We start from the raw sequence: 26,161 nt of genomic DNA, 5'->3' as shown, positions 1-26,161 counted from the left end.
CTTCTTAGTTTCCTACACTGAGCTTTAAATTTGTTCTATACCTAGTGTTACCCAATCTCCCAATTTTTATGTACTTAACCCAAACAACCTTATCATTGTGTTTATTGCTGTCTTCTTTTATGTGCTAGCCATATGCTGTATTGTGCCTACCAATTTTTGTCAACTACCATTCAAGCTGTCATTGCAATCAATCTGAGCTACCTATGTGCTTTAATATACCTAAAATTTTCTCTTTTTTTTTTTTTCTTGCCTTGTAACCGTTATCATTTTTTATAAATTTTGCAAGTATTTACCTACTTACAATTTTCTTAGATTAAGGACCTGCCCAAAACGCTGCACGTACTAGTGGCTTTACAAGATTGTAATTCCCATATTATGTATCCTCACAATCCCAATGTACCTTCTTGTATATACATAAATAAATAGTTGTAATTACCAAATGCCATTTTCTGGGCGAGTCCCGGAGTACAGAGTTCGATAGCTCTCTGGAGCAATCGAACTGATATTAGCTACTGTATATTAGTCTGGGGCTTCAGTCATATGAAGTTTGAGCCTACCAGGGACCACGAGGTAGAACCTGGTTTCCTCAAAGAGGCGCAGGGAGCAATGGCCCTAAATACACTAATTTCTCTATCAGCTATCTCACCCTGTCAGAGTAAAAGAGACAAATGTATGTGAATGCATGTGTGTGTGTATATATATGTATGTATACATGTATGTATATATTTGTGTACATATGTGTGTGTGTGTATGTATATGTATGTGTATAAAGTATATATGGAAGCTGATCAGAATTACATTTCACCTTTGTAAATGCACATTAATGACACTATGTAAAAGACACATCGAACACTTTATGTAGGCCATACGTAAATCTGTGTATCTATGTATTTACGTATGTAGGTTAGCTTAGCATTTTAAAAACACCGAATCACCTTCTGTGGTTGATTGTTCAATAAACCCTTGAACTATATGTTTAACACATCTCTAACCCTGTCCATGGAGGACAGAAGAAAATGTATATATGCTGGTTAGCATTGTAAATGTGTGGCCACGTCTGTGGTAGAAAAAAAAAAACTGGTTCGTTAACAGGGTTGTTGATTTGTGGAACCAATTACTGTGTAACGTGGTGGAGGTGGAGTCCCTTGATTGTTTCATATGTGGGTTAGCTATGTATATGAGTGGGATTGGGTGATTACAAATAGGAGCTGCTTCGTATGAGCCAATAGGCCTCTGCATTTACCGTTATTCTTATGTTCTTAAGTGCGGAAGAGTAGAGCGAACCAGCAAGGTCCCTTGCTATAAAGAGGTAGAGCTGCAGAAAACATCCCGGGTTCAGACCCCGAGCAAGTAGCACCTGAAACCAAGGCTGGGCCGACCACCATGGGGCCAGAAGGATAATTCTCCCCTGATAGGAACTGAGCTCAGCCAGAACCTGAAGCAACAGTTGAACAGGGGGAAGAGGTACAGGTAACCTCACCTTGACCAGTCCTGCTAAAAAGTATTTACTGCAATGCCTTGACCACGCCGACGCGAAGAGGTCCACATCTGGGGGCCCGAATGTCTGGCAAAGCCAACTGAAAGAGTCGGCATTGACCTTCCATTCTATGGACGGGAATGAGCCATGACAGGCCATCCACCAGGACGTTGGACACATCCCTGATATGAACCGCACAGAGAGCTAAATCCTGAGAACTCGGCAGAAGAGCCACTCAAAGCAAAGCAAAGCAAAGCTTCAAAGAGCCAAGGACAGCAGAGAGCCCCCACGGTTCAAGCAATGAACCACCAGAGCACAGTTCAAATGGAACCGGATCATAGCACCTTGAGGGAGCCGAATCCAACGCAGTGAAAGCCACACCAATGCGAACTCCCGCACCGTGCTGTGAGCCTGACGGATGGACAGAGTCCACCGCCCTTGGCCGGCCTGGTGAGCACTGGTCACAAAGCCCCAGCTGAGACAGGGTATCTGTGAAAACATTGAGCGAGGGCTCCAGAAGCCGCCAAAGCACCGAACCCTGAAAAGCCCGAAGAGGAAGGCGAAGACACGGCAACCGACACAAGGCCCTGGGGAAGATGAACCCAGCAATCGCGAGAGCGGCTTAAAAAAAACAGAACAGACGCAACAGCCAAACCTGATCCAGCAGGTAAACAATCACAGAAAAGATCAGATTCCCGTACAGCTACTCGAGCAACCGCCGAGTGACCCTGGACCCCCCTCAGAAACAGCCGACGGTGGGACTGCAACTGGAGCAACACCGCCTGAGGGAGAGACAGAGACGCTGTCCAGGAACCCAGACAAGGCCCTGCCAAGTCCGAATCCGAGATGGAACCAGATGGGACTTCGTCCAGTTCACCAGGAACCCGAACCTGGCGAGCTGGGAAAGGACCAAACCCCTGGCGAGCAGACAAGTGGACTGGCTGGGAGCTCACAGGAAAGACAGAGTCCAAGGGAAAGGCATCTAAGAAGGGGGCTCGCTAGAAGGACCCAGGAGCCTCGGCAGAAGGAATAAGCTCGGGCTCGAATGCCTCCATCCCCGCATCAAATGGAGCAACCCTCGGAGCTGTCAGAGTCTCATCCCCCAGCTAAACCCTGCCCCGACTCCGAAACTCAGACGTTTGGGAGCCGGCAGCAGGGGGAGGGAGGCAGAGGGTGAACCACATCAATAACGGGGAGGACGAAGGGGTGTAGACTGAACCAAGGTCGTAGTGACCAATGCCCCCAAATCTAGGTCAATTAAAACCAAAACGGGGCAGCTCGGGGACTTTCGTCTTGGCAACCTAGCACAATGCAACAACCTAAACCTAGCATGCAACACGAAAGCTGCTTGACCCCATAACTTCATGTACAGTAGAGTGGCTAAATTAGAGAACGAGCGGAGAACAAGTCTCGCATGACTCCGGGTCGAAGGTGTCGTCGACCCAACAAGCAGCATGACGGAGGCAAAACTGGTGATCGTCACCCCCGAGATAAGGGTAATGAACTTCCTTCAAACTTGCATAAAGGAAGATAGGACTCAGAGGACACATCCATTGGGCAACCAAGCCCCAACGGGGGTTTCCAGGGCCTGTAGGGGGATATGTCCCTACAGGAAGCCTGGGCACTGGAACTGCCAAAGCCAGTTGTAACCCCATTTAATGACCGGGCAAACTGGTAACTGTGTGGTGAGCAACCTCGGGGGCCAGGTAGAGGATTGCCCCATGGATCCTAAATGTACCTAATAGGAAACCAGGCAGCCCTCCACCATGCAGGAAAGAAACTAAAAAGCAGGGAAGAAGAACCCTGAAGAAGCTCTGCAACAACAGGAGGCCAGAGATTGTCACAGCCACTGCTGTTATGCAAGCTGTGCAGCAGAGTGCACCTCAACCAACAACCACCACTCCCTACCCAGGGCAAAACGAAAGTACCCAGATCTAAGCTGACCTAAGCAGAGGCCAAGCGACCGCTACCTCTATGGGAGTAGGAACCTGAAAGTTCTACGAAAGATAACCCTAAAAGCCAATAGTGTATTTACAGGACACTTAAGGAAGAGAGCCCTAAGCGCATGCAGCCCTGAGTACTTGACTCCTGCCCACCACACCAGCACACAGCAGGTACCACCACACGGGTGAAAATCCTGTCAGGCAACTGAGACCAAAGTAGACAACAGCCCCAGCCGGCTTCAGTCGACGAACTAATGGTCCGGTGGTTGACTCGGTGGGACGGAGGTTCCCTTTACCTGAAAATCCTGTCAGGCAACTGAGACCAGAGTAGACAACCGCCCCAGCCGGCTTCAGTGGATGAACTAATGGTCCGGTGGCTGGCTCGGTGGGACGGGGAGTTTCCCCTTCCCCATATACTCTCATAAAGGAAGTTTCATAGACCATTGCTCCCTGCACCTCTCTGAGAGGACCAGGTTCTGGCTTGTGGTCCCCGGTAAGCTGAAACTCCACATGACAGAAGCCCCAGACTAATGTAGCTAATATCAGTCCGATAGCTCCAGGGAGCCAACGGGGCTCCCCACAGAAAGGCTAACCAAATATTAGAATAATCAATCGTACCTTTGACTTTTAAGGAAAAGAAGGTAGTGATTCAATTGTATAAATCTCTGGTGTGTCCAAGCATGGAGACCCTATCTTCAGAAGAACATTGCTGGTCTGGAGAAAGTGCAGCACTGGGCAACGTAAATCATTCCAGAGCCAAGTTATCTCTCGTATTAGGAATGCTGGAAGGCCACAGGGCTAACAACACTACAAACCAGACATGACAGGGTAGATCTCAATGAGACTTTTAAAATACTGAACAATTTGGGGAATGTTGATCCAGAAAATTTCCTCAAAAGGTAAAATAAATAAATAAATATAAATATATTTTTATTCATGAAAAGTACATACATAGTTGATTTACAAACATAATGTTGTATTTATATATAGAGCTAGTACTGTACATACAAAACCTATTGCCACTAATACGCATAGCGTTTCGGGCAAGGTGTGGGGGAAAAAAAAACTTAGACTAAAACTTAATAGTAATTGGGATTAGGTATAAATTGTGTTGAAAAAAGGAATAAAAAATATAAAAGGGGCAACATGGCAGACATCAGCAATTGTACAAGTTGGAGAACAAACAGCATTGTTTAACCCTTAAACTGCACATGGCGTATATATACGCCATGAGTAACATGTCCCACAGTGTGCATGGCGTATACATACGCCAAAGGGTGCCAGGCACGATTCAAATGGCCTGCGGCTACATGGGGTTGACATTACCTTCCTCAGGGCTCTTGTAAACCGACGCCATTTTAAAAAAAAATTGTGGGCAAATATTCTTCGGTGTGAGAGCCACAGTACTGTTGGAGCAACCAAGACTGGCGCACACAACATGAGTGAACAGCATTGCTGTTCAGCTTGTGACCACAGCATCGCCGAAAAATGTCAAAATAAATATATAACTGCTATTATTTAGCGATGACAGTATTACAGATGACCCCGACTGTGATAAAAATGACCAGGATTGTGATAATAGCAGGACTGTTGTGATAATTAGCGCTGTGGGAGGAGTAATGCTGAGGAACGGAGGGAGATAGCATCGTTTACTGACTGTGTGGCCACCTGTTATTGTCTGCATTCACCATACCAGCTCAGTGGTTCTCTATGGTGACCACAAATGTAGATACTTATATATGATGTGTGTATTAGGTAATACAGCAAAAGAATTATGTTGGGAGGAGCCATTTGGGTGACGGAGGTGGCATCGTCTGCATGACTTGTCAAGCTGTGTAGAGGGTGGCCACTATGTTCTTTGGGCACCCTACAAGCTTAGGTGTACAGTTACGGTGTATACAACATGTAGATACTTATATATAATGTGTGTATATAGTGTAATAACACTGCAAACAGTATTGTTGGGGGAGAAATTTAGTACGTGTGACCTTGAATGTGTGAGGGAGGCAGCTGACTGTGTATGGAGACGACTCTTAGTGCCTGAACTAACTATATCAGCTTAGTTGTACAGTTGTGTTGAACAAAACATGTAGATACTTATATATAACGTCTGTATATAGTAAATAAAATTAAAAAACAGGATGGTGGGAGGAGAAAGTGGGCGAGTGAGGCATTGAGGGAGTGACGAGTGGCTGGCTGGTGTGTGGCACACTCCTCGTTGCTTTTTGACTCACAATACCAACTTAGTGGTTCCTTATGGTGAACAAAACGTGCAGATATTTATATATAACCTGTGTATAGAGTGTAATAACAGCAAAACTATTTGTTTATTGTTTTATGAACATAATAATTGAATCACAAATATGCACACCATACTTTTGAGTATAGCGATGATTCACCACTTTTATTACACTGTATAAATATATCACAATACACACTATTGAATAATATTACTGCAAAAAACTAAGAAAAAATCAGACATTGAAATAATTAGGTAACAATATCTTTGTGGCAACTCCCACCTGTCAGCTCGGGTGACGCTGACCGGTTCTGATGACCGCTCTGTTAACGCCCACATTTTGCCAGACTTCCTCGACCTATTGCACCCAAAATATGTCACCTACGATTTTTTTTCCGTGCTCAGGGAACACAAACACAAATGTTTCTAGAAAACGAAATAATTTTTTAGAATTTTTTTCTTGCGCACAGGGATGTAAATCTCCTCAGGACCTCTTAGCAGCTTAAGGGTTAACAAAAGCAAGACATGGATTGACATTTAGGGGGTAAGGTAGGTTACATGGAGTTAATTAAGTAGCACTTGGTTTTACTCTTAAACTGGTTGAGAGAAGTACAGCCTTTGACATGATTGGGGAGACCATTCCACATTCTGGCTTCCTTGATTTGTAGAGCATTTCTAGTTTGGTTAAGTTGCACTCTTGGAATATCAAATAGGTATTTGTTTCTGGTGTGATCTGCATGAGTTCTGTTACAACCTTCAAGGAAGCTTCTAAGGTCTGGAGTGACATTGCAGTTCAGTGTTTTAAATATATAGAGTATGCATGAGAGGATGTGCAGTGACTTAATATCTAACATATTCAAAGATTTGAGTAAGGGTACCGAGTGCTGTCTGGGGCCAGAGCAAGATATTATTCTAATAGCAGCTTTGTGTTGAATAATTAGAGGATGCAAATGATTTTGTGTAGTAGAACCCCAAGCACAAATACCATAATTGAGACAAGGATAGATGAGAGAGTCACAGAGCATCACCAGGGCAGGGCGAGGAACATAATATCTGATCTTAGAAAGAATGCTAACGATTTTAGAAACTTTTTTTCTTGTATATATATTTAGAATGTGTCCCTGGAAATTCAGCTTGTTGTCGATGAGAACGCCATGGAATTTTCCTTCTACTTTGTCACTAATTTGGATATTGTTTATTCTTTGATTAATTTGATTTGAGGATTTATTGCCAAACAAAATATAGAAAGTTTTGTCAATGTTAAGGGTGAGATTGTTGGCAGTTAACAAAAGATGGACTTTATTTAGTTCAGTGTTCACTGAACTAAATGCTTCTTCACCCATAAGTTTGGGGTTCATGTTGTCTTTCTCTCCTTTTCTTCTTTCTTTCTCTCTTCTCTTCTTTCTTCTCTTTCTCTCTCCTTTTCTTCTCTTTCTATTTCTAAATGTTTCATTTCCCTCTCTAACCATTTCACTTCGATTTCACGGTTTATTTCAATTTCCTTCTCTTCTCTTTCTCTTCTTTCTTTCTCCTTTTCTTCTCTTTCCCACTCTTCTCTCCTTTCTTCTCTTTCTCTCCCCAGTTCCAGCTTTTTCCACTCTATTTCGCGATAGATTTCTAACTCACACATTTTCACTGTTAACCCTTGGGCCGCTAAGGGTCATAATGGCTTCAACACCCACAGGCGCAACAAAAAAAAATCCAAGAAATTCTTTTGTCTTAAAAAAGTGGTCATTTGTGTTCCCTGATCATGGAAAAAAAAATTGTAGGTGGTATATTTTGGCCACAATCAGATGGGGAAGTCTGGCAAAAAAAAGAGGCGTTGACAGAGCAGTCGCCAGACGAGGTCTGCTCTGCCTGAGCTGTCAGGCAGCAGTTGCCACAAAGATATTATTACCTAATTATTTCAATGTCTCTGATTGATTTTTTCTTAGTTTTTTTGCAGTAATATTATTCAACAGTGTGCATTGTGATATATATATATATATATATATATATATATATATATATATATATATATATATATATATATAATATATATATATATATAATATATATATATAATATATATATTATAATATGTCGTACCTAGTAGCCAGAACGCACTTCTCAGCCTACTATGCAAGGCCCGATTTGCCTAATAAGCCAAATTTTTATTATTTAATTGTTTTTCGGCTACCTAACCAACCTAACCTAACCTTTTCGGCTACCTAACCTAACCTAACCTATAAAGATAGGTTAGGTTTGGTAGGGATGGTTAGGTTCGGTCATATATCTACGTTAATTTTAACTCCAATAAAAATAAATTGACCTCATACATAATGAAATGGGTAGCTTTATCATTTCATAAGAAAAAAATTAGAGAAAATATATTTATTCAGGAAAACTTGGCTTATTAGGCAAATCGGGCCTTGCATAGTAGGCCAAAAAGTGCATTCTGGCTAATAGGTACGACATTATATATATATATATATATATATATATATATATATATATATATATATATATATATATATATATATATATATATATATATATATATATATATATATATATATATATATATATATATATATATATATATATATATATATATATATATATATATACATATACAGTAGAACCTCTATTAACGAGTTTAATCCGTTCTGGCACCGAGCTCGTTACCTGGAAAACTCGTCTTTGGAAACAAATTTCCCCATTTAAAATAAAGGAAATAAATTTAATCCGTTCCACTCCCAAAAACATCCATACTTGTATGACTTTTTTTTATGTAAATATAATACTGCACATGTAAATATAAATGTTTTGTTGTAGTGTTTTAATATTTACTTTACCTTATGAAGAGTAGTTGCTGGCTTGAGGGAGATGATGGAGAGGTGGGAAGGAGGAGAGGGGTTATGGTGTGGAAGGAGAATTCACCTCTGAGTCAGGCGGACTCTCTCTTCTTGGGAATTTCACCCAAATTTCATTTCAAATGTCACACAAGGATGCGTTAGACCAGCACCAAATAAAAAAACTACGTTGATTACACTCGTTGTGTCAACAATATAATAGTCTTACCACGAAGATACAATACAATGCCGTTTTCTCAAATAGGCAATGTGGTTATTAAAGAAAACGAAAATTTCATGGCAAACATGTATACAATCCCCAAGTCGATCGGATAAGTATTGGATTTTATAGAAATATTTGCTCAAATGATGCTTGAGCGCGGTGTTTGGGTGCATTCAAGAGAAAAAAAGTGTGTTACGTTCAAGCGACATATACCTGCGAAAGTGATAACACTTTCATAGTGTTATCACAAAGTGATAAATTAATTAAACATTTTCACACACTGGGTTGTCACTGCTTTATCAGGGCAGCTTTTCCAAGAATGTGTTCACCTTTTCAAACATTCCAAACACTTCCCTGATCTCAGTGGAAGAGGCAGCATCCTCCCTTACTAATGGTGTGAATTGTTGATGAGGACCTGCCATACTTCTTTGTGAGATCAATCACACAGACACCACACTCATGCTTTGCTATAATTTCCTTCTTGAAATCCATAATAATTGTCTTTCTTCCTCTTGAAAACACTATCTTTAGCAAGCAGCTTCTTTGGAGACATCGTGTGTTACAAATTGTAGTCGCAAAACCACTAAAAACCCAAAGAAAAGCTCAAATAAATCCAAAGGGATGCTTGTCGTGTGAGATACAACAACAACACTGGCGTCGGAGGCGTCCGAGAATTTGCGAGAACCCGCGAGATGCTAGGAAGCGCCATGTGGTTTCACTCGTTAATAGAGGCGAGCTCGTCAATAGAGACAAATTTGCTGCGAGTGGCTTGCTCGTTACTGGAAAAACTCGTTAATAGAGCCACTCGTTAATAGAGGTTCCACTGTATATATATATATATATGTCGTACCTAGTAGCCAGAACTCACTTCTCAGCCTACTATGCAAGGCCCGATATGCCTAATAAGCCATGTTTTCATGAATTAATGTTTTTTCGACTACCTAACCTACCTTTTTCGGCTACCTAACCCAACCTAACCTATAAAGATAGGTTAGGTTAGGTTAGGTAGGGTTGGTTGGGTTCTGTCATATATCTACGTTAATTTTAACTACAATAAAACAAAATTGACCTCATACATAAACAACGCTCGAGTAGCCCCACTGGCTAGCACCTACCAAGAGTGAAGTCCACAGCGCTCATGCTAGTTTCACCGGCTAACTCGTCTCAATATCGACCAAAGTACTCCTTCACTCTCCCTGCTTCACTCATATCCGTCGCCTGTCCCTGGTAACTCATTACCTCAAGCACAGCAGACTAGAAGATGGGAAACTAATATTAATGGGAGGGTCAACTGTTTTAGTTTGGAACCTGGCTCATAGATGATGCCAAGGTCCATCACATTGACTTGAAGAATAAAGTATACCAACTAAGTGAATGAAGTAAGTTTGGGATTTTATTTGAGCACAGTTCTTTTACTATAGAGGGTTTGATAGGGGGAGGAACTAGCTTGATTTGTTTCAGTTACTGATACAGTAGTGGCTCTGGCCCACTTGTTTGCCTGTGTTGATACTTGTAATCAGGGGGATTAATTTACGCTCTCTCTTGTATTGCAGGGGGCCATCATTTGAAAAATTGTAGGTTTTCTTACAATTGACATCAGATGAAAATTAACAACTTCCATTCCTTGTGTTTCTTTTGTAAATTTTTTTGTGGAGAACAATATCTAATATTACACTGAAATAATTATAATAGTTTTTCTTTTAAATCTACAGGAACTCTGTTATACAGTCATATGGACGTTCTTCTGGTTTGTGTGTGGGTGTGTTGCCGCTGACTATGCTGTGAGAGGGTGAGTGTTGACACCCTAGTCTCTGTTGGCAAGCATTTTCAAGTCACAGGGCAGGTTACTCAGTTTTGAGTAACTTAAGTGTTTACTTAGATTTAGATTTAGATTTTTTATTCGGGTAAAGGTACATACATTGAGTTACATACATAATGTTGGAATTAAAGATAGAAATAGTGCATACAATACCTAAAGTCACTAGTACGCATAGCGTTTTGGGCAAGGTGAGGGGGACACTGAGACTAAAACTTAAAAGCAAAAGGAGAACATGATTTGGCATAATTTGTTAATTGTTTTGCATTGGCAAGATAAAACCTATTGTATTAGGACATGTATCCCAAAGAGGATTACATGAAAATGTTCTCATGCTTATATATTTTCTGAGGGAGCCCCTTGTGACTCCTTGATATCTCTTATTGTGTGTCATACTTCTAGGTTCCATCAGTCACAAAGTTGTGTTGGCCTACTGGAGGCAGAATCTTGACCCCCTCCCCTCGTAGAAGCACAGAGAACGGTGGCATTTATGTATTAAGTTATTAACTTATGCCAACAACCAGGAAAGTCACCGAGAAAGTCAGTGAAACAAAACAAAAACCACTGGTGGCTTCAGATGAGACTGTAGAGTCCCAAAACAAACTCCACCTGGTTCAAAATTGACACAGGTCTTTCAGCGAAACATCTGAGTGTTTCGGAGTCAGGGCAGGGTTTAGGTGTCGGTGAGACTCGGATAGTCTGGGCGGGCTGCCCCATCCGGTTTGGCGACTGAGGCATTCGAGCCTGCTCCTCTGGCTTCCGGAGGTTTTCAGCTTCCCGCATCCTGCCAAAGGAGGTTCAGAAGGCCATTGCTTCGTACCTCCTGCATGATCCGGATTTTACCTTGAGGAAGATTTGGATGAGGGTTTTGTTTGGAATTTGGAGTCTGTTTCCAGTCCCAAAGCAGGACTGTGCGGGTCTGAGGTTCATTCTGGACTTGTCCTGTCTGAACCCCTGGGTCTTTATTTGCCCCTCCTTTTAGATGACTACTCTGACTGGCTTCTTTTGGTGCCGGATGCTTGGATGGTGTCTCTGGACCTCTAGGACGTATACTGGCACGTCCCAATTCATCCGGGGTTCAAGGACTGGCTCAATTTTGTTGTGGGGTGGCAAGCTAACCGCTTTTGTTGCCTTCGTTTCGGCTTGAATCTGGTACCTCGCATTTTCACACACCTTACCCGAGTTGTCGTGACCTGCTTGCATCTGCAAGGGGGTTCGGAACTTCCTGGAGGAAGTTCCATCTGGTTCCCTCTCAGGTTGACTTGGCTGGGTCTTGTGCTGGACTCTCAGACCACTTCGTTGTCTCTCCCTCCGGCGTCATTGCTGCAGCTGCGGTCCCGCTTTCAGCTGTTTTTTGATGGCTCCTGGGTCACTCGTCGGTTGCTTGAGCAGCTGTGAGGGAGTCTGAACTTCACTGTACTGGTTTACCCACTGGGTCAGGTCTGGCTTCGGCAGCTGTTCTGGTTCCTTCGGGGACATCCCTTCCACTGCTCTCGCAATTGTTGGGTTCGGCCTCCAGGGGTCTTGTGTCGGCTGTTGCATCGTAGATTTCCTCTTTGGGTTTTTCGGAGTTCAGTGCAGTGGCACCTACCCGAATCTTAGCTCAATGTTTACATAGATGCATCGTCTCTTGGCTTGGGTTTTGTGACCAGTGCTCACCAGGCTGGCAAGGGTCTGTGGGGTCTGTCCTTCCATCAGGCTCACAGCATGGTGCGAGAGTTTGCGGCAGTGTGGCTGTCACTTCATGAGGGTTCAGGGCTCGCGGATCGACGATTCGGCTCCATTTGGATTGCGCCTCGGTGGTTCATTGCCTGGACCGAGGGGGTTTGAAGCAGTCCTTGGCTCTTTGGGGCTGATTGCTTTGGGTGACTCTTCTGCTGAGTTCTCAGAGTTTGACTCTCCTGGTTCATTTAACTTTTCCCGGAATGGACGATCGACACTGACTCATTCCGTTGACTCTGCCAGATGTACAGGTGCCTGGAGGTGGACCTCTTCGCATCAACATGGTCGAGGCATCTCCTGGCATATGTGGCGCTGTCGGGGTCGGTCGACCCCTACAAGGCCGTCGGGGTCGCTGCCTTCTGGCAGGACTGGTTGAGGTGATGTTACCTTTACCTCTTCCCTCCAGTTCAGCTGTTGCTTCAGGTTCTGGCTCAGTTGGAGACTTACCAGGGAAGAGTTGTCCTGTTGGCCCCGTGGTGGCTGGCCTCGCCTTGGTTTCTGGCGCTGCTTGCTTGGTGTCTGAACCCGGGGACTTTTCCTCTTCCAGCAGATCGGTCTGGTCCGGTACGTGGCTGGTTCAATCTTCTCATCCGACCTTCGCATCTGGTTTTTCTGAGATGGGTCTATCACCGCTTGTATGGTGATCAGGTGGCTTCATTGATGGTGTCCCACCTGTGTGTTTCATCTTGACGGCAAAATGAAGTTTCCTGCCACTTCTTTCGTTTCTTTTCGTAGGTTATCTTTGGTTTTGGATCAAGTTGTTTTGTTCTCATAACTGTTTCTTTCTCATAACTGTTTCAGGACCCTCATCTTACGCCAAATGCTGTCGCCTTGTAATATGTGGCACTGATAGAGCTGCTCCAGCTTGCGTTCAGGGTGGATATTACTTCCATTCTGTTTTGCAAGCTGTCTTGTACATTGTTTCACTTCAGGCTTGCTCATGCTGTTCGGGTCTCTCAGTTCGTCTGCAGGATTATTCAGTCCAGCCAGCCTGCAGTCTAGCCTCGTGCCCATGACGTTCATAAGTTTGGTGTGTTGGCTGCCGTCTTTGGTAACATGTCTTGGGCTGACATTCGGGCACGGGGTTTTTGGAGGCCAAACAGGGTCCTGGCTGCTCACTACCTAGTCAGTGTTCCTGGCTCTAGTCAGGAACCTAGACCCAATGTGTCACATTGGGTCTGCAGTTGCAGCCAGTTGTCTCAACTTCGAGTTCAGGAGTGAGTGGCAATCCCCTCTCGGGTAAGTCCCTCTTGTTTTTATCTTTGGTGAAGTAGCTCTAGGCAGCCAAAGGGGATCCCCCCTAGAAAAGCAGCTTTGAATGTAATGAAAAGCCATTTTCTGGGCGAGACCCGGAGGCTCCCAGGCAACCCCAGTGTACTCATGTCGGAAGACCTTACCTTTAAAGAATGCAATACAGTAGCCGTCACAACTGCAAGAAAAATGACAGGTTGGATAACAAGAACCTTTCACACCAGAGATGCTATACTGATGATGATACTTTTCATGACGCTAGTGCTCTCTAGAGTGGAGTACTGCTGCACAATGACAGCCCCTTTCAAAGCTGGGAAAATTGCTGACCTGGAGAGCATGCAGAGATCCTTTACTGCTAGAATCCACTCAGTAAAGCATCTAAACTATTGGGACCGACTAAAAAGCCTAAATCTGTATTCTCTTGAGCGCAGGCGGGAGAGATACATAATAATTTACACATGGAAAATAGTAGAGGGACTGGTCCCAAACCTGCATACAGAAATAACATCACATCAGACCAGAAGGCATGGCAGGATGTGCAGAATACCCCTCCCCCCATTGAAAAGCAGAAGTGCAACAGGTACTCTGAGAGAGAACTCTATCAACATCAGAGGCCCGAGACTGTTCAACACGCTTCCACTACACATAAGGGGCATAACTGGCTGACCTCTCAATGTTCAAGAGAGAATGTGACAAACACCTCCAAAGGATACCTGATCAACCAGGCTGTGACTCATAAGCCAGGCTGCGAGCAGCCGCATCCAACAGCCTGGTTCACCAGTCCAGCAACGAGGAGGCCTGGTTGACAACCGGGTCGCAGAGCCCTGGAATCACTTCAAGATAACCTCAAGAAGAAGATAACTCTCCCTCTCTCCGGTCGGCGGTTTTTGCGAGTTTTGATATCCAGCCTCGGAACTAGGGATGGGGATAGGCCAGTAGGGGGCTTGGGCTCCCTTTTCCTCCTACCTGGGGGAGAGGAGCTGCGCAGACAGTGGCGCAGTGACGGTTGTAACATCATGCTCATTTGCTCATTTTTCATTTGGGGAGTTCTGTCCAACAGTTCGGATTTCAGTAGCAATATTTTAACCAGATAGGGGTTTGTTTTGGGTCGCCTACTTTTCTGGGTGCCTGATCTGGTCGATGGCAGACATAGAATGCTTCCAACCACACGGGGGGGAGGGGGGGGAGGTTCTATAGGCAATTGCTCCTCTTGCCTCACCTGAGGGGGGTAGGGCCAGGTTCTGGCTCGTGGTCCCTGGGAGGCCTAAGAACTCCATTCGCTTGACTGATGCCAGGGTCTAGTACATTCATATCAGCCTGGATAGCTCCAGGTCTCACCCAGAAAATGGTGTTTCATTACATTCAACGCTGGATTTTGGTGAGGGTTGATGCTGTGCATCAGCTGCTACAGCAGCCATATGGGGGACCTTTCTGGGATCAGTCAAGAGCTCTGAAAACCATCAATATTGACCGTCAGGGAGCTCAAGTGGTTGTCTTAATTGATCAGGTTAGGAAAGTGGCACATTTTGATACCACTCCAGCTCTGCCTGTCCCCAGCAGATCCAGCACATATTGACACCACACTGGCTCTGCCTGTCCCAGTGGATGCAGCACATATTGATCACTCCAGCTCTGCCTATCCCAGCAGATACAGCACATATTGACACCACTCCAGCTCTGCTTGTCCCTGTGGATGCAGCACATATTGACACCACTCCAGCTTTGCTTGTCCCTGTGGATGCAGCACATATTGACACCACTCCAGCTTTGCTTGTCCCTGTGGATGCAGCACATATTGACACCACTCCAGCTTTGCTTGTCCCTGTGGATGCAGCACATATTGACACCACTCCAGCTCTGCTTGTCCCTGTGGATGCAGCACATATTGACACCACTCCAGCTTTGCTTGTCCCTGTGGATGCAGCACATATTGACACCACTCCAGCTCTGCTTGTCCCTGTGGATGCAGCACATATTGACACCACTCCAGCTCTGCCTGTCCCAGTGGATGCAGCACATATTGACACCACTCCAGCTTTGCCTGTCCCAGTGGATGCAGCACATATTGACACCACTCCAGCTCTGCCTGTCCCAGTGGATGCAGCACATATTGACACCACTCCAGCTCTGCCTGTCCCTGTGGATGCAGCACATATTGACACCACTCCAGCTTTGCTTGTCCCAGTGGATGCAGCACATATTGACACCACTGCATCTCTGCCTGTCCCTGCTGCAGAGTTGTTATATCCATGGCAACAAATGGAAACCCCCACCACCAGCAGACTCTTCCTGAAGAAATGCCCACTGATTCATTTCATCTACCAGTACCTGCTCTAGATTCAAGCCTTCCAACACCATTGTTGTCATTTATGATGACATACATGATAACAATAGAGATGTCATCATGGAGAATCACACAACTCTCACGAGATACACCCTGCAATATCCTGTATAATTCCTGGACACTCGGTTACCATGTTCTCTGGAGAGAGGGGGGTGGATGGGGGAATGGGGGGGGGAGTGCTGTAGTGACTTCAGTGCCCCCCTAAAACTAGGCAGAGAAACTAACTAAAGCCAGCCAACCAGCTTGCACATTGCTAGCATGTAAATATGAGATCTAGCACTCTCTTGCTCCCTCTCTGGGTTTGTAAAAATATAGAATATATGTATTACAGTATAACCACTGACTTGCATTTGTATATGCGAGACACTTAAGAATTGAAAAAATGTTGTTTTACATCAGCCTGATTATAACTTGTGTAACTTATCTTTTCAGGGCTGGAGATGCTTTTGCTGTGGCTTCATTCTTTAGCTTCGTTGCCATGTGTATATATGGTTTTAATGCATTCCTGTTTTATAAAAAAGTGCGTGAGGGTGGCTTCACATTGCCTTTCACAACCAGAACATCGAGAAACACCACAGCAGCCGTTACCTCTGGTACCACCATCACCACCACCACCACCACTGTTCAGGAAAAGTATTAAATTGTTTGCAGAGCAAATATATTATGGAATTACGGAATGTTAACATTACTGCAATGAAAATAAATTAGCTTAAAATGACTTGTAGTCTTGTTGTAGGGTTCACTTAATTTTTAGAGAGCAAATACCAGTGGGGTTCCTTTGTGACTGTCATTGGGATTTGGGTAGTATTGTGTGGTTGACTTTGGACAACCATGTAAAGGTGGCTCTATTTAGGATATATTATGTATATAATATTGTATACTTTATGTTGTATGTAATTTGGTTCCATACATAAAAAATTTCACATTTATGTATCTGTATTCTATATTTTAAGACATCCGTGTGTATGTATGTGTATGTCATGCCTAATAGCCAAAACTGCTCTACTTGGCCTTGTATGCAAGGTCCAATTTGCCTAACAGGCCAAATGATTTTCATTATTGTCAAATATTTCTTTCCAGATTGGTTCTTTCTAATGATAATAATCTATTAGGAACATGAATTACTAACTTAGTTATGTTAGGTAATGTTACATTAGGGTAGGTTAGGTTAGGTCAGTAAGATCAGTAAGGGGCATAACTGGCCGACCCCTCACAGTGTTCAAGAGAGAACTGGATAAGCACCTCCAAAGGATACCTGATCAACCAGGCTGTGACTCATACGTCAGGCTGCGAGCAGCCGCGTCCAACAGCCTGGTTGATCAGTCCAGCAACCAGGAGGCCTGGTCGACGACCGGGCCGCGGGGACGCTAAGCCCCGGAAGTACCTCAAGGTAACCTCAAGGTCAAGGTTGGTAGGTTAGGTTAGTTTTGACTCTATTAACATAAAATTGCAATTGTATATAATATAATGAAACGTTATCATTCCCTCTTAATTTGTGTTAAACGTTTTCGTCGGTAATGTTATCACATCATTCTGCACGGAGAAAAAAGTAAGATTATATTTAAGAAGTTGTGGAAACATTCAAAGTTTCATTAAGTGTATTATATTTACAGGTACTTTACTGTACAGTATATGGTTTGTCTCCATAATACAGCCCGAGATGGTGCTATTATTTTTTAGTTTTAAATGAAAATCATATACAGTAGAGTGCATTTGAGTGTTCACTTATGATGCCGTGTGCAGCCATTCCTGTAGGTGATGTAGGGGAGAGTTGGTGTAATTGCCTAAGTGTAGTTACAGGATGAGAGCTACACTCGTGGTGTCCCGTCTTCCCAGCACTCTTTGTCATATAACGCTTTGAAACTACTGACGGTCTTGGCCTCCACCACCTTTTCACCTGTGTGGTGGACAGGATCCTCCTGTCACAAGTCTTCATCCAGCAACCAAGAGACCATTTCCTTGGGTCTAGTTCCACACACATTATTTGTTTAGTGTTTTGTGCATCTCCCATATAACATACAATCTTTCTTGAGCCTTAGTTTTATAAATATGCCATTCAAATGTCACATAAAATACATTGAATCTTTTAAGTACTATACATGTATATAAGATATATTAATATTATCTTGTGTAAATGCCACATTGTATATATTTATTTTATCCAGCATACAATAGTTCACACACACATTCCTTCAAGTATTTTTACTATAGCAATATGTTATTTTAGCAAGTAATAAATAAATGTGTATTCAAATAATGACTGACATGCCAAGATATTAATGCTGTAGTCATATTGTGATAGATGTTTAATAAATATTTCATCTACACAATTGCATTTAGAATGAACATTTAGAATATTCATCTTGAAAACTTGACCATGTGAGGAGATGAGTTTATTTTGTGAAATTAATGGTCACTAAAGGTTATGATGAATAACAGGTATCGTGTGTATCTTTGAATGTCATTGAACAGAAGAGACACTTTTTATTCCCTATTAAAGCATCTGTCCACAAAGAAAAATATAAAAAATATATTGGGAAATGTTTACTATAAATTTGTATACTGTATGAAGAAATATATAAAATAAGCAAGAGCTCTCCAGGTTTGCCCTGGCTAGGCCTGCAGTATACCATGACAAAATTTCCTAAAGTTGTTTTGAACCTTATGCATGTTATCTTTCAATTTGTTGCTGTTTAAGTGAGGAATGTTTCCTGGAAGTTTGGTCAGTAACAATTGACATACCATTATTTAAATGTTAATTCATCTGAAATTTACTAACATGGAACTCTAAATATCACAGGCAAACTGGTCAGGAAGTTTAACTCTATATTCCACACTTCAAACAGGTCAGCAGTTAGTTCCTAATTTTCACAATATTTTAACCAAAATTTTCTGAAACATGGCAGCTCTTTGCTGCCATGGCATTTAGCTTTTAATTGGATGGGCGAGTGTTTCTATCTGTGTACATGAGTGTAATAAGGAATTCACATTGAGCCCGATTCCTCTCATTTTGGGTATATAAAATACTACTTTCAACTTTCTATGATTTTATATCTCCTTGCAAAGCTATTGCATGAGTTATCCTCTGTGTATTGCCTTTGCCTTCAGTGTGTTTAACCTATTCATTCCTCATATACTAAAGGAGTACAGTACAGTTTTGTACGGATAGATAAATTTTTTGCTAGTTCCCCACCTGATTTAGCATAAAAATTTGAAGTGAAAGATTAGAAATTCAAAATTATTTTCACTTCTTTTTATTTTGTTTTTGCCACAGCTGTTATGTTTATATTTGTTCAAATGCTAGTACTGTACAGTATATTTGATGCTATTTTGATAGCAAAATCACTTGAGTAAAGTCAATTATTTAGTATTTTGTTTCTATATTTTTTGCTGCTTCCTCCTTGATGTGACTTAAAAAAATTGAGTGAAATCCTGCTGATCAGATTTGTTTGTTTCTCTGCAATTGTAACAGAGCTTCTGACTAGACTTGCTCATATTTGGTCAACTTTGAGATCCATAACAGTAGTGTCTGAACATTTTTTTTCTTATTTGTTTACAGCTTTTGTGGCCTCACTATATTTGTAATCATTTGGAACTGGCTGTTGTTGTTTGCTCAGTCAGCTCACTTGGTTTCTTAGCATCTTACATTGGGTGATTATGTCTACTCTTGACTCTCTCCTCCAGTGATTGCAGATTCTCCTCCAGTTTATCCTTATTGCTTAAATCTCACATTGCTAATGCTTGCCAGCCTTGTTGCAAATTTCTTGACTTTCCAAAACTATTCAGTTTTTGAGGTACTATATGTAAACTGAAAAGGGGTTGAAAAATGCCACTGAATGTAAATCAAAATGATAAATTAAATGGATATATCTTTGACAGTACTCTACATTTTGAGGGCTAAATTTCAATAGTTATTTATTTAACCCCTCATGCAGTTTTAGATTATCTTGCAGCATTTTGGAGACCTTGGTTGTCCTTATATTTGTCAGTTAACATTTGTCTGTGAATATTGACATGGAGACCACTTTCTCACGTAGGTCATTTACCTAAGTAAGTTAGAGGAGTGGCCCACGGACTACGCCTCAGGGATCCCACTTGTCGTTCTCACCATTATGATATTATTGCCTCACTTATAATAACCATTTTCATAACTCTTGTCAAGTAATTCCATTCCCATTTTAATTCCTTTTCAGTTATATCAACTTGTTTTTCCACTGTGCATATTAATTTTTGTTTTTATTATTTCCTAATCGAAAACCATTAGGAAGATAGGAGAAAGAGAAGGAACTGTGTACTGTACTGAGTTACTCTTTTCATAGTATTCTGTCAGGTTTGCGTTGCAAGAAATTTTGTATTCACCTAGTTGTGTTTGCGGGGGTTGAGCTTTGCTCTTTCAGCCTTCCTCTCAACTGTCAATCAGTTTACTAACTACTGTACTTTTTTTTCCACACCACACACACACACACCCCAGGAAGCAGCCCGTGACAGCTGACTAACTCCCAGGTACCTATTTACTGCTAAGTAACAGGGGCATTCAGGGTGAAAGAAACTTTGTCCATTTGTTTCTGCCTGGTGCGGGAATCGAACCCCCGCCACAGAATTACGAGTCCTTCACATTATCCACCAGGCTACCAGGCCCCCCCCTATGTGATCCCTCCCTTGTGTGATCCCATGTTGGTTAGACCCTTATGTATGAAGTTGAGCTCTTGACTACACGAGTGTTGATAGTCACAGGTGCTACACACCTTAATACAAGCATACAACATCTCCACATATTGGTGCACTTGAATGTATTTAATTATATTTATCACAAGTAAACCTTATTTACATTACCCCTCTTCATGTTATATTATTTTTTTTACATTTTCAACAAATATTTACTACATTAATAGTGCTTTATGATGACTAAAGTTAAAGATAGAGGCGTGTAGTGTGACTCTTGTCAGGCACGGGCTCATAAAGATGTTGAGTGGCCACATGTGCCATACATAGTAAAACCCTTCCATTCCTTGAAAGCTATTTTCTTAATTTGCAGTTATTTTAATGCTAAATACTTGTGTAGTAATTAACTAGTGTCAAAAATAATTTAGCACAAGGGGATCTGTTTAGTATGTTAATCTGATGTACAGTATTATCAGGTGTTAAAAAAAAAAAACTGATTTCCCTTAACATATTTACCATAAGGGATTAGCAGTATTGAAAACAGATGCATTATGACTGTTCAATTGTCTTTTCTGTAGGAAACCCCATTGGCTTCCTGAAGCTGGTTGTGTCCAGCAACTAATGTTATCCAAGTGTGGGAACATACCCATGAGATTTTCTTCAAGTTTGTCTATCCAACGTTCAAGTGTCCAAATTGACACAGAAGTGGTTTACACTCTTGAATACTACTATTTGGCTTTATTAGACTCGGTTCAATCCACAAGATAGCGGGTAAGTTCGTTCCCGATGTCTCTTTGGTCCTTTACCTCCATGGTACTCTTGTGGCAGACCCATTGCAGGTCGCTACCGAACTGGGTTCCCACTTTTCTTCTGTTAGCTCTGGTTCTCATCTTCCCAAATCTTTCCTTCTTCGTAAACCTGTCCTTGAATCTCGTCCTTTATATTTCTGCACTCATCTTCGACTTCCCTATAACAATCCCTTCTCTCTCTCTCTCTCTGAACTTCGGTCTGCCCTGGCCTTCTGCGGTTCTACGGCGGCGGGCTCCAAATGGCATTCATTATGAGATGCTTCCCCATCTTCCTCTGTGCATGTCTCAGTATTTACTGATTCTGTATAATCGGATCTGGGAGTCGTCATCAGTCCCTGAGGACTGGCTCGATGCCGTTGTCCTCCCTGTTTGCAAACCAGGGTCTCTAGGAACATCCCCTGAGGACTTTCGCCGTATTGCCCTCAAGAGTTGTGTCTGCAAGCTCTTTGAATGTATGGTTAACGTTCGTCTGATGTGGTTCTTAGAACACCATCACCACCTCTCCCCTTCTCAATTTAGTTTCCACAAATGCCACAGCACAACAGATGTCCTGGTGAACTTGGAGGTCTATATTCGTACTGCTTTTGCTGCGAAGACCTCCGTTGTTGCCGTCCTTTTTGACCTGGAAAAGGCTTACGACACTACCTGGCGGTATCATATTCTGTCTCAACTTCATTCTTTTGGCCTTCTGGGAACCTCCCTCTCTTCCTTCAGAGCTTCCTCTCTCGTCGTTCCTTTCATGTGAGGCTTGGTACCGCTCTCTCTACCTCTTTTCAGCAATACGAAGGTGTGCCCCAGGGTAGTGTTCTAAGCACTACTCTTTTTCTAGTTGCCCTCAATGGTCTTCTTTCCTCTCTTCCTTCTGGCATCTTTTCCGCGCTCTATGTCGACGATATTACCCTTTGCTGTCAGGGTGATGATTCGCTTCAACTTGCGATTGATGCCGTGTCGTCTTGGGCTACCAATCATGGCTTCAGGTTCTATACGTCTAAGACTTGTGCTATGACTTTTACTCGGAAGCGTGTCGTTCTTCGTCCTTCTTTGTCACTTTTTGGTCACCCCATTGTGTACGAGGAATCCGCTAAGCTTTTAGGGTTGATTTCTGACACTCTTTTATCTTGGTCGCCCCATATCTCTTACCTCCGAGTTGAATGCTCTAAGGCCCTTACCCTCCTTCAGGTATTGTCCCATACTTCTTGGGGAGCGAATAGGCGTGCACTCCTCGCTTTACATTCCTTTCTCGTCCTGTCTAAACTCGATTATGGTTGCCCTGCTTACTCGTCTGCTTCTCCTTCTACTCTTCCCCGTCTTGATGCTTTGCAACATATCGGGTTACACCTCAGTTCTGGTGCCTTTTGTTCGACTCCCGTCTTCAGCTCGTATATTGACACTGGCTTCCTATCCAGGACCCCCGTGATCGCTACTGTCTTCCCTATCTTGCGCGGTCCTTGCAACATCCTTCCTCTCGCCTCTGTCGTGCTTTAACTTTTGCCCCTTCTGTGGTTCCTTTTCCTCTTCACCACCTCGCTCTTTCTGTCTAGTTATCTCGCTTACAGGACTCTTTCAATTTGTATTTCTAATATTTCTCCTCGTGTTGTTCCTTCTTTGGCTCCATTGAGAGTCCCCCATCCACAGTTTTGTACATCCTTAACCCGCATCACTAAGGCTTTTACCTCTCCTATGGTTCTAAAACACCTTTTCCTTGAGCACTTTTCTTCTCACTCCTACTCCGTTTCCATCTTAGCCAATGGGTCTAAGTCTGCGGATGGTGTAGGCTACTCTGTTGTTTTTCCTGATTGCACTTGTATGTGTTGCTTACCTCCGAAGACTAGCATCTTTTCAGCGGAACTTTATGCTATTCTCTGTGCTCTTCGTCTCCTGCTTTCTCATTGTCAATCTTCCATTGTAGTTGTTGTTGACTCTCGTAGTGCCCTCATGGCTCTCGGGTTCTTTAGTCTGGTTCATCCAGTGGTTGTCGAGATCCAGCATTGGCTGTTTCTTATTCACAGTAAATTTAAGTCTGTTGAGTTTTGCTGCGTTCCCAGCCATATTGGTGTCTCATTAAATGAGCGTGCAAATGCCACCGCCAGGGAAGCTGTCCATTCTTGTCCCATCTCTCGTAAAGGTATTCCTTATTCTGACTTTTACCCAGTTATCCATTCCTCCATCCTTACCCATTGGCAGGCTTGTTGGTCTTCTGTTACTGGTAACAAACTGCGTACTCTTAAAAGTTGCGTGTCCTTGTGGCCATCCTCCTACCACCGTAACCGGCGATGGGAAACAGCTCTGGCGAGGTTACGTATTGGCCATACTCGCTTAACTCATGGTCACTTAATACGCCAACCTGCTCCTTATTGTCCGAATTGCATTGTCCCTCTTACAGTCATGTATATATCTGTTGAATGTCCTGACTTCCAGGACAAGCGTGTGTCTTGTTTTCCGACCGTCCCACGCAGTCACATGTCCCATGATAGAATTCTTGGTGACTTGGATACTTTTGATATCATTCGCTTTGAGTTTCTGTTCTCGTATTGGCATCCTTGGTGATATTTAGCGCCCTCTGGTTATCCCGCACATTTGATGGTGCTATATAGCCTTCTCGATTTGGTGCCTTCTTTTGATAATTACTTATTTAGACTCGGTTCACTACTTACTATCTGAAATAACACAAAACAAATGTATCAAAAAGAAATTACCAATTCAAGTTCAAGTTCAAGTAAATTTATTGAGACAAGAAAAAAAATACATCTCAAAGGGATAGAGTAGCTTAGGCTATTTCTACCCCCCAATTACCAATTATCATAATGAACCCTCCAACAAGAACAAGTTATGTTAATCTAATTAATAAGGATTTCACTAATTGTTATGTCATCCTCAGCGTATGATCCTTCACATGTACAAATAGGTATATATATTGTGTATACATGTATATAAGGAAAATTATGTTAAATACAGTATGCTGAAGTCTAGGAGTTGGTTTAGTATTTACATAATAAAGTGATTGGTACTCTATTGCACTGAATTTAACCTTCCATAAAGCATCAAGACTGCTGCAGAGAGCATACTCAGCTGCAAAATTCAAAAGGGGGATACAAAAATAAAAAGGGCAAGACCAGTGGAAACAACAACATAAGAAAATAAGTGACAAGCAGCATAGAGCCATACAAATCCCGAGAGCATCAAGTTGTACTCTAGCAGGTATTGGTACCCATTTGAAGTGGGTATCCCCTTCCCCCTTATTCCTTCCTATAATGTTTCATGGGTAACATACCCACCAGTTAAGCAATTGGCCTGTATGTTACCTTTACTTTTCATTGTGACTGCAGCAAGTACAAGCAAGTGACGTGCATGGCACACCATCACTCACTGGCTCCTATAGGCTTCAGTGCAGTTGTGGTGACTGTCTTATATAGTGATTAGAAAGATAATTTATATTTTGTATAATAAGCCATTTCCTATATTAAAGAGAAAAATGTATATTTTTGTTCTCAATATGCTGATATTCAAATAAATATTTATATCGGTAGCCATGATAGTAACGTATTCATTAAGTAATTTATTGTATATAGGTATTGTACTACACCATAACCTGTTTTAAATGTGTAGATATTTTTATGTACCTCATGTAAGTTATGTAACTTTACTGCAAATTCAATACTGTATTAAAGAAATAAACAAAGTACAGTACGGTATTTGTATTTTATTACTGTATTTCCAATTAGTGATACTGTACAGGTAATTGTGTAAATACTGTAATTACTTAAGTGTAATTACAGGATGAAAACTATGCTCGTGGTGTCCCCCATCTACCCAGCACTCTGTCGTATAACGCTTTGAAACTACTGACAGTTTTGGCATCCACCACCACCTCACTTAACTTCTTCCAACCATCTACCACTGCTTCCGAAAGTGAACTAATGTTTTTTTTTTTTTGGGCAGCTTTGTCTCCTTAGTTTGAACCTATGAGTTGGATTGTATAGCATACGCTCCTTGTATAATGTTCTTTATGTGGGCTTAATGTGAATTTTCAATCCAGAACCACTCCTAGATCTTTTATCATAATTCTTTTAAAGTATTTTTAAATAATTTGTGAGTTGTGTGTGGCTTATTATCTCCTATTCCATAAAGTGGCATTTATTCACATTAAATTCCTTCTACCAAGTGTTACTCCCTACACTTATTTTGTCTTAAGTTTTCTTGTTGGAATTGGCCAAACTAAACACAGTAGTGACCTCTGTCGGCATGCAGGTGAACCAGATCCAAAACCCAAATATCTTCGTAAGAATACCTTCCTGAATCGCACGTAAGCATCATCTTAGCGCATACTTAGGAACCTTCGTAGCAAATCTACTTACGAAGAAATACATGGAGCTTTGTGAATCTAGGTCCTGGACTATTAGGGTAGCCCACATGGTCAAACATAAATAAGTTGATGCTTGAAACCATTATCAATTTTAAAACCCATCACATGAAGTATGCCTGGAATGCAGCCTACAATTACCATAAAGTCAGTACTTACTGAGGGTCGTGGAGGGTAAAGCATGTCAACAAAAATCATCTGCACTGGGCTTAATGGTATTCATTGTCATGAAGTGTGTAAAACACTGGTTTGGAAGACATTTTCACAAGTCCTTCAGCGTAGTGGTGTATGGTCTTGACTCAACCCAGGATCTAGTGTTCGATTTTCCCTCGCCTGATGCCACTGTTCACCTAGCAGTAAACAGCCAACTGTTGTGGGATGCATCTTGGGGAAGGTCAGTAGTTGGCCTAGAGGGACCTCTATAAGCCTAACAAGGCTTCCTGTCCCAGATTACAGAAACTATAAGGTGAACCATATTCCA

The 26,161-nt window shown here is 42.3% G+C and overlaps 1 protein-coding gene across 4 annotated transcripts in view; it reads left to right on the top strand.

Annotated features, from left to right (window-relative positions):
* LOC123757264 (proteolipid protein 2) overlaps positions 1 to 25,012 on the top strand; it is a 106,993-nt gene extending 81,981 nt beyond the window's left edge. For all 4 annotated transcript variants that reach the window (XM_045740797.2, XM_069323809.1, XM_069323810.1 and 1 more), the window contains 2 exons: positions 10,429 to 10,505; positions 16,282 to 25,012. In XM_045740797.2, the coding sequence (XP_045596753.2) occupies positions 10,429 to 10,505; positions 16,282 to 16,489 (285 nt within the window). In that variant the 3' untranslated portion in view covers positions 16,490 to 25,012. The remainder of the gene's footprint in view (positions 1 to 10,428; positions 10,506 to 16,281) is intronic.
* The last annotated feature ends 1,149 nt before the right edge of the window (positions 25,013 to 26,161 follow it).

The sequence above is a fragment of the Procambarus clarkii genome, chromosome 13, assembly GCF_040958095.1.
Source record: "Procambarus clarkii isolate CNS0578487 chromosome 13, FALCON_Pclarkii_2.0, whole genome shotgun sequence".
Taxonomy (NCBI): Eukaryota; Metazoa; Arthropoda; class Malacostraca; order Decapoda; family Cambaridae; genus Procambarus; species Procambarus clarkii.
Note: the sequence above shows the minus strand (reverse complement) of the source record. Positions and strands in the feature narration are given on the sequence as shown.